The following is a 9,501-nucleotide window of genomic DNA, read 5'->3' as shown; positions in this document are numbered from 1 at the left end:
CTTCCCTACGTACGAGGCCACTCGGGCTCCCCACGTCGCGCTTTCCCACCGTGTGTGCTGAGGATAACAGCAAGTTTGGACTGCAAACCCTGCTGGGTCACCTTCTGCTCTACATATGGCCACTCCAGGCAAGGGATCGAGGAGATAATTGCCACCCGGGTCCAGCACGAGGGCCACTTGTGGCCACCAGCCTGGGGGAATGGTCACCCCTGCTTTCCCCCGGAGCAGCTCCCTGCAGGGGAAGCCAAGGATGCTCCAGAGTTAGGAGCATCTCCCGGGACTCGGGAGGTCAGGCACGGCCACCCTTCTGCCCTATGGACGTTGTCTAAGCAGCACCAAGCTGTTTGGTGGTTTGTGCCTCAGTTTCCCCTTGGGGGAATTACCATGCCCATCACAGAGCGGGGGTTAGCACCCACGTGCCCTCCTGCTGTCCGGGGATTTGGATGTTCAAACAGGTCTATGATGGAGAGATATTGTCTATCTACATGAGAGAGGTTCAGACGGAGCCAGTCTGTGCTGGAGGGAAATGAGGAGGCAAACGTCTTTTTTTTTTTTTTAATTTGTGAATAGCTTTCCATGAAAAAGGTTAAATTGCACACGTATCTTCGCAGTTCTTCAGCATCAGTATGGAGGAGGCCCCGAAAACCAGGAAAACTGGACAAAAGGAACAAGTAAAAAAAGAAGCATCACCAGTACAAATATATACACCTACGTGGACCTCCAAAGCCGCAGCGAGGCGCAGCGGTGCCCGGGCGGCAGCGGTACCTCCCTGCTCGGAAACGCAGCCCGCGACGGGGGACGCTCACCGCGCGGTGGCATCGCGGTGGGCTTCCAGCCGCCCCGGCCCCAGCTTTGGGGGCTGCGCGAGCTGCAGGTGCTTGTTCGCGCTGAGCCGGCGGGGCCAGGGAAGCAATGGGCTGGGCGAAATCGCCCCATTCGCCTGCCCTTAAATGTAGCACCAGCAGGTCGATGTCGGAGTGACCTGCGCGGGGATCGGGGCTTGGTGCCACCAGCCCGTCCCTCGCTTTGCCGGGCAGATCCAGGACTCGCGCTCCCGCTGCCGGCAATGGGACCTGCGCGCCGGCGCGGCTCTCGCCCTCTTTGCCTGAACCCCCCCCCCTTGCAAAGCGCTGTATTTGCAACCTCGAATGCAAGTTACTACAAGGGGTTTCTTTCAGGCTATTTTATTTTATTTTACACTACAGCTAAACTCCAGCTAAGTTATGTTGCTCACATCAAAGGTCCTAAATTCTTTTGTAACCAAAAAAGAAAATCTTTATCATCTTCCATTTTTCAGCAAGTCTAAGACACACCACTGAAGCTACAGCTTTTACCTTGTGCTAACTAGCAGCTACCTTAACTCTAATAACCTGTAGCAAAGGAGAGGCAAAGAATCCAGTTCTCTAGAGCTTCAAGTCAAGTTTTAGCACAATTTTGCTCGGCTACCGTAACGTTTCTACGCTGCCTAGCCCTACTTTGCAGATGCCCTGCCACGCTGTCTTTACAAGCAGAGTCAAAGGGCCAGATCTCCAGTCCACGTAAATCACCGCAGCCCCAGCAGCTATCCCAGCTGGTGATCTGCTCCCGGCCAGACGGTTTGAAGGCTGCAGAAACGCTGAAGGCAACTGGGCCCTTGCTCTCCCAGCTTTCCAGGTGCTCAGCGACACCGCAACGTCTTCTGGCTGCTTTGGAGATACTTCTTGCCCCCGTGCCTGCTCTGGGAAGGCGGCTGGGTCCTGGGCAGGCTGTTTGGCTCCATGGAAATCGCTCTGCCGATGCCTGCCCGGCTGTGCCCACCTGCGAGGGTGACAGTGGCACTTCCCTCCTGCGGCGCCGTGGAAGGAGCAGGGTGACCCTTGCAAGCTGGCTGGAGGTGCCGAGTGCTGGCCGTTCCTATGGGACTAGGGCATAGCGGAGCAAAACGGGCTGGTCTGTTAGGTCAGCGGTAGGATTTCATCTCCGTTGTTGTTCCCAGAGTCTGTTGCATGCACACAGTCTTTGGCCTGAGACTCATGGACAGAGCCTGGATCCAGACCTTATTCCTCCTTGGTCCCATCCGAGAGCATTACATTTTCTGGACAAAGAGCGACCCCATCGGTGACAGCTGCTGTTGGTGGTGCCGTGAGGGTCTGCACACAATGCACAGCGGCCGTTTTCCTTGCTCCTTGCCCACGGCTCCCCCAAAAGTTCATCCTTTACTGGGGTCCTGCATCGTCCCGTCGGCTGCTCGGAGCCTGACGGATGAGCAAAAGAAGGGGAGGGCAACAGTTTCAGACCAGAAAAGGGAGAGAGGTTTTGTCAGCTGTTGAAAGACAGAGAAGGTTTACAGTGGTGCAAGGCTAGACCTACGGCAACCGTGGCAAGGATGTCAGGTACAGAAATAAGAAAGCCACTTCTGGGAAAGTCCCAGTCCCCTTTGCTCCTCTCCTGCTGCGTTCGTTTTCTGGATCCATAGTGAAACCTGTTGCTGCCGCTGCAGGAATCCTCCCTTGCATATTTTGTCAGAGCAGACAAGCTGGACACTTAATTCTTAATTTGCAGAACAATGAACACAAGTCTTTATACATTAAAAATATAAAACAACCCCCAAACTACATTTCCCCTGCTCCCACTGAAAAGAAAATCTAATGCTAAAAATATAGGTTTCTTTGAATATATAATATATAATAGATTATATAAAAACATCTAAAGAAGCAGACTTGCTGATTTGCATCTGAATTTACAGATCTTTTCTTCTTCTCTAGGCACAATTCAGGAGGGAGGCTGAACTCAGAGAATCCAGAAGGGACCTTTATTTGCCTGCTAGCTAATTATCACATGTTATACCTAGGAACTTCCCTGGACAGAAGAAAAAAGAAAGAAAGAGAGAGAGAGAAAGAGAGAGAGAGACAAATGGAGAGAAGAAGGGTTGAGGAAATTGCACATAGTCTACAGAGTCCTAAGCCACCAGGAATCTCATTTCTTGGATCTAGTTTAGCAGGTGCTCGCCTTTAACCCAAAAGGAACATATGCCTTGTCCATTTCCATGAAAAAAGGATAATTCACATTTCTTTCTTTAAAAGTAAAAAAAATAAGTACTGTTATATATCTTCTCTTGAGGAAACTCAATGACCAGAGACTTCTGATGTGTCCTTTAAAGATGTACCAAGTGACTCCTGTGTTATTGGTTTTTTTTTCCCCCCTGGTGTTTCTGTGAATATTCATACTATGAAGCTGATAAAAGTCACTGTATATGTCTCTGTCTCTAGAAAATCTTGTCCCTTGTAAGTTCCAGCAGCACGGGGGAGCATCCTGCTAATAGGTAAAGTCTGTGTGGGCCTGATACGGTCCTTCAAATCACGAACGGCCTCTTATAAAAAGGATCCCACACTGCTCCAGTCATTCACATCCGCTGGCAAACAAGTGTCGTTGAGTTCAAACAACTGGTCCACGCTGACGGAGTTTGAGAGGTAATCGTTCCTCCCCTCATCCCAGGGATGCTGAAGGAAAGAAGTGGCCATGAAGGTTTCATCAAAGTCCAGGCTGTTCTGGTTGGATTCGCTCAGGACCTGGTCATGCCCAACAGGGCACCACTCCTGCGGACAGTCGATGTGTCGGCCGTGTACTGTCAAGTCCACGTCTCGAGTTATCGGGCTGATTGGAGGTGTGAGCTCCAGATCCTCAAAAGAGGAGAAATCACCATTCAAGGTGGTGTCAAAGATGGCTTCCCAGTCAAAGTCACCTTTCAGTGATCCCAGCTCCGTTTGTTCTTCCTGGGTGAGCAAGGGAGAGCTGGAAAGCCGAGCCGACTTGGCCGTCCGTTTGGGCAATGGTTGCTTGCGCTTGTGGCCTGCTTTTCCATCTGCTGGATTCCAGTTCTGGTCGCCAGTGACTTCTTCGAACTCTTTCAGCAGCTGCTGCGACTCCATGTTGACATTCAGGACATTATTGCTGGTCCAAGAGGAAGCTGCCGGGCTAGTGACGGACCTTGCTTCTTGCTGGGCTCTATTGGTGAAGGCCGGGTGGATCTGCACTGGAGGCATCCTCCGTTTTTTGAAGGCGCCGTTCATGAGCCGGTCAGCATATTGGGGGTCAATCTTCCAGAAGCCGCCCTTCCCTGGCTCATCCTTCTCTCGGGGCACCTTGATGAAGCACTTGTTCAAGGACAGGTTGTGCCGGATGGAGTTCTAAACCCAAAAGAGAAAACAGCAAGGTTGAACGGCTGCTCTCTACCATGGGACCTACCTGGATGGGCAGATTGGAGAGGCTGGTGGAAAAGCACATCTTCAGCAAGGACCTTTGGCAAAGAGACAGCAGAAATTGTCAAGTCAGAAGACATTCCAGGCTATGTGCCCAGCAGAAACTCCCCTGTCCCAAGTCATCAGTGCAGTTTTCTTGCCTCCCATCTAATCCATCCAGAAATGGCAGCAGCCAAGGGGTTCGAGCTAGGACTTGCCAACCAACAGGAAATTTCTGAGAAACTTTCCTTGGCTTTAAACTGGGGCCATGGGGCTTTGGATCGCACAGTGCACTGGGAAAAACCAGCCTAACCTGCTCTAAGCATGGAGCTAAGTTGAAGGAGATCATGCCCTCACTAGTGGATATGGAGGAAGAGTAGGGACTTTATATTAGTGTGGCCACAGCCCCATTACGAATGGCAACACACAGCAGTACCATGGGGGTACAGCACCATCAGAGCCCTCCTTGGACCCCCCCAGTTCATCTGTGCTTATTACTAATGTTGAGGGGAAAATACATTGCTAAAAAATAGCCCTCTGTGCCTCCCTGCTACCCCTGCTGTCAAGCTGACGCTAGAAACTAGATGGGCCAGACTAGACAGGCACGTGGGCTCTCCTGCAGATACCGAACAGCCCTGGGCCAGCTGGGCTGGGGTCCCCCGAGGCAGACCTGGATCGGGGTGCTGGAGACTTGCACACCCAGAGGTTGGGCTCACTGTGGTTGCCTGCCATATTTGTTCCCAGAAGTGCCTCCTGGCCTGGGGAAGCTTGCAATGAAATCACTGCATCTTCATCCGCCACAACCCAAACTAGCTGGGAGGAAAAAAAAAGAGAGTTTCTGCTCCCGTCGTGCTGTTCTGAAACCCTGAATGTGTCCAGGGTGATGTGAATAATCAGAAAGGAAACTCAGTTATTGGGTAAATAACACAGCGTTGGACTCCACAAAGCCAAGACTGTATTAAGAGATTGGATATGGTAGAGGGTTTTTTTTTTTTAAATGTTGCCTGGATATCTTTATGCTTATTCATCCATAATCCGTAGTGCCGAATAGCAAAAACAAGGCTTGAATGCTTAGAGCTGTTGAAAAACACACACACGCACACACACACACACACACACACACACACACAACAAAACCCTCCTCTTGGCTGAAGCTCCTTGGGTGTGTTGGCTCCTCTCCAAAGCACTCAGCTCCCACAGGAATATATCCATCTCCCCCCGGAGTATGGGTGGCATGACCTTTCGAGTCTGTCTTCACATACGGGAATTGGGATAGGGGATGAGAACATAGCCTCGATGGGCGAAAAGAAAAGAAAAGAAAAGAAAAAAAGAAAAGAAAAGAAAAGAAAAGAAAAGAAAAGAAAAGAAAAGAAAAGAAAAAGCCTTGCAAACGTTCCAGACTGCAGCAATTCCAAATTTACAGTTTAATGAAATTTTACAAGGGTCAGAGAATTGCAGGCTGAATTCTCTGCTCCCTTTCTCCCCTCCCCATCCCAACTTTCATTCAGCCTGGCTGGGCTGCCGTTTGTTATTACCCGGCCAGTTAACATATTTATCATTCCTCCCTGCAACAATCCAGCGAACCCCCTGCATGTCTGCAGAGAGGGATTGAAAACCCTTCTTTCTTTTTTAATAAACACATTTTAATTAAAAACGTGGTGATTATCCAGCCGTGAGTTTGCAGGAGAAAGTCAAAACGCGGGCACGCAACTCCTCCCCTCTGAAACACTCTTGTAGATCCACCAGCACGTAAGAAGGCTGGGTTCACACTGACTTTCAGAGGTGGAAACGTCCAAGGACTCCTGTTTGCGTGAGACATTGCTACCTGCATGCACAGTCCCTGGGGTTGCTCCTGGCGGTGAGCGTAGGGCGGATATTCCCCATTCGCCTCTTGGCTGCAGCTCAGCCCCTAACGTCTGGGCAACACCAGTGAGGAGCTCCCCGGTCCACAATGAGCTGGGTCACAGGGAGGTTTGGAGAGGACAGGCAGCACTGAGACCTCCAGGCCCAGCTTGCCCCCTCTCAGAGGAAGGCTGCTGGACCCCAAGTGGCCCTGGAGAGGGATCAAGATGGTTCCCTTCCCCTTGATGGTCTTCAAGGGCTGGTGGACACCCATCTTCCCTGGGAGAAGGTGGTCAACGCACGGGCAGGGAACATGCAGCTCTTTCGCCCAAAACCGCCAGATCAGCCTCTAAGCTGTGCATTGTGGATGGCGGGCTGGGAATAACCAGGTGGAGGGACGTGCCACCCAGGTCCCTCCTGTCCTCACACGTCCCAGAATGCTGCACTTACTGGTGGTCCCTTTGCAGGGCAGAGGAGGGGCCCCAAGCCAACACAGCTCAGTAAAGCCCCTGCGCTTCATGCTTTCCCCCAAGGCAATGAACCCGGGGCTGCCGTCCCTGCTCCCTGGGGATGGGGAGGTAGATCGGTCTGCCTCAGGCTTCCTGCTGAGGTCTGACCAGCTCGTCACCGCGACAGGCTCTTTCATCTGTCCTCCCTGAGGGACAGGCAGCCCTGTCGGAAAAGAGGGGCAACCTCTCCTCCTGCTCTGTTTGGAAAGCAGCGGCATTCCTGCTCTCAGCAACCCTGGTGAGGGATCTTCCCAACAAGTGACACCTCCCTGCGGGTCCCCTGCGTCCCCTCTCCTACGCTTAGTTTCTCGGCACCCACCGAAAACCTGACTCAGTGATATTAGGAGTTTGCTAAGCCACCGAGGGCTCTGTTGTAAGGCGCTGCCCCGTGGAGGCTCTGCGAAAGGTGGAGCGGGGGCACAGAGACGCCTTCCCGCGGGGGCTGGTCCCGTTGCCGCGAGGAGCTGCAGGCACGCGCAGCCGAGCGGCTGCCTTCCCTCTCCTAAAATGGCCCTGGCTCTTCCCGTAATGGCTGGCTCCTGGCTCCTTTCCTCCACAGCCCTCGCGCCTTTGTCATTTGTGAACGGCAAAGCTCCGGCCGGGGCTCTTTCGCCCTGATGGCTCCCTCTGGGCACCCTTTCCCCAGGGATTTCTCTTCCGCCTGCCTTTCTCCTCCTTCCCTCCTCTCCGTGCCGAATTCTTCCCTTTCTGACACCAGCCCAGGTGGAAAAGAAGAAAATCTGGGCCTCTCGCCGGCCCTGGGGACATGCTAGATAATAACTAACTTGGCAAGGGCAAATTCCTGTTTACACTGGGAGCATCCCCGCTGCCGGCAGTTTCTGCCTGCTCCTCAACACTGGCACCAGGCTAAATGCCTCGGTGGGGGAGGAAGACCTGCTACTGCTGCCACGGGAAGGTCTTCTGCTCAAGGTGCCTGGACCATGGAGAGATTCTCATCTCTGCAAACCCATTTGAAACTAGAAACCACGTCTCCATTGCCCAAACAGGGACAGGGTGCGCCAGCCACCCCGCAGAGTGCAGCCTCTTCCTTGTTCCCCGCCGGGGCAGTACCGGCAGCTCCAGAGTTTGGCACTCAGCCTCACGTTGCACGGTAGAGGCTGCAGAAAGTCCTCCCCCAGCCCCACCAGCAGGTCCGACTCCAAGGAGAAGGGAAGGAGGAAAGAGGAGAAGGTTTCCTGGCCACCTACCTGCCAGGTGGGGTCAGCGTGCCGGAAATAGCAGAAGTTGTCGGTAATCCATTTGTAGATGGCGGAGAGGGTGATTTTAGTCTTCTTGCTGGCTTCCATCGCCATGCAGATGAGCGTGGCGTAGGAGTAAGGTGGCTTCACATGCGGGTTGGTCTTGTAGTCTATGTCTTCCATGGGCTGAGCGTGCATGCCCACGCCGAGGTGCGCAGTCCTGGACGTCGAGGAGGAGATGGGCTTGCCAGGGGTGTGGGGCATGCCCATGCACGCGGGGTCAGCGGCCAACGGGGAGCACGGCGCCGCTGAGCCGGGGATCTTGTGGTAGTCATGAGGGTCGGCGCCGCTGGGGGACGAGGACGACTTGCCCACGTTGGCGTTGATGATGGAGAACTCCTGGAGCCATTGGAGGCTGGTGAGGCTGTCGTCCAGGTTGCTCGAGTCCCCCATGCTGCTCTCCTGCCCTCTCTCTTCTTCCGACCGGAGGTTCAGCCAGCCGTCAGCCATGTCCGGGGAGACCAGAGCGGGCAGGTCCAGCATCCACGAGGCGCGCAGGGGCAGGGAGGCCACGGGGCAGATCCTGCAATAACGACATGGAGCCACTCAAGATTCCCGGCAGGCAGCCAGCTCCCCGGTGCCCGGGCAGCTCTGTGGCCCAACGCTCCCCAAGCCGCTCGGCTAAACCCATCCCTGGGGCCCCTCTGCGGCGCGCTGCGATGCCTCCTCCTCCTTCCCGCGACGCTTCAGCTCACATCAGCTCTGGTGGAAACTCCCTCCAGCCCGTGCCCAGGGCGCCCATGCTGCCCCCCTCGGCCGTGAAAGCCAAAATCGTGCTGTGCAGCCTGGCAAAGCAGGGACACCGCTCCCAAAGGACCTGCGTGCTGCCGGTGACCGGCCAAAACCGATGTGTTGAGGAAACATCTCCGCATTACCCCCCCTACTAACTTCTGTGGGTTTTGCTTGATTTTGTTTCTTCCTCCCGCCGGGGCACTGGCATCTCCGAAAGCACCGGGGGGGAGGGCGACCCGCCCCAAGCACCCTCGCTTGATGCGCGTTTTTGCGGCTGGGAGGGCCCGACCTCCACTGCGATGCCCCCTCGGGTAAGGCAATATTTAACGGCCAGGGGAAAGTGCCGGGGCCCGGGGCAAAGCCACCTGCCGCGGCCCCCCGCTCTGCTGCGACGCCCCGCCGACTTGCCGCGACGCCCGTCCCAGAGCTCCCGCTGCGGCGGGGCACAACGACGACAAACAAGCAAATAAATAAATAAATTAAATCAAACTCAGTTAAATGAATCAGTTCCCCGCGCCAGCCCGCCAAGCCTCCCGCCGCCCGGCCCCCACTCCGGGCCCTCACCCCGTCCCGGCGACGTCCCCCCCCGCTGCCAAAGTTCAGGAGCGAGCAGGAATGTTCTGGAGAAAGGAGGGGGAAAAAAAGAAAAAGAGGAAAAAAAAAAAAAAGAGGACGAGCACCTCGCCCCGGGGAGGGGGGGAGGGGGCAGCCCCTGCTCGGCCCCCCGGGACGAGCGGCGACCCCGCGGCCTGCCGGGGCGCCCGTCCGCGGCGCCGCAGTGATTTGTCAGCGGCTGGACGCGGCCATTAAGTAGCTGCCCCGAAAGGCTTGGGCGGTTGCTAGGGCGACGCGCCGCCCCGGTAAACAGCTTCGCGCCCGGCCATTGGCCGCCGCGTTGCCATGGCGAGCGAGGCCGCCGGCCCGCTCGGCCCGCTCTGCCCG

General features: G+C 55.0%; 1 protein-coding gene across 1 annotated transcript; it reads right to left on the bottom strand.

Moving 5' to 3' along the window:
- Positions 1-541: 541 nt before the first annotated feature.
- FOXJ1 (forkhead box J1) lies at positions 542-9,151 on the bottom strand. Its single transcript, XM_067308194.1, has 3 exons — positions 9,124-9,151; positions 7,777-8,350; positions 542-4,166 (listed from the first exon to the last, which is right to left on the bottom strand). Exons 2-3 carry the CDS (start codon positions 8,308-8,310, stop codon positions 3,351-3,353), a joined length of 1,350 nt encoding a protein of 449 aa, XP_067164295.1. The 5' UTR covers positions 8,311-8,350; positions 9,124-9,151; the 3' UTR covers positions 542-3,350.
- Between the last annotated feature and the right edge of the window lie 350 nt (positions 9,152-9,501).

Source organism: Apteryx mantelli, chromosome 19, assembly GCF_036417845.1.
Source record: "Apteryx mantelli isolate bAptMan1 chromosome 19, bAptMan1.hap1, whole genome shotgun sequence".
NCBI classification, from domain to species: domain Eukaryota; kingdom Metazoa; phylum Chordata; class Aves; order Apterygiformes; family Apterygidae; genus Apteryx; species Apteryx mantelli.
Note: the sequence above shows the minus strand (reverse complement) of the source record. Positions and strands in the feature narration are given on the sequence as shown.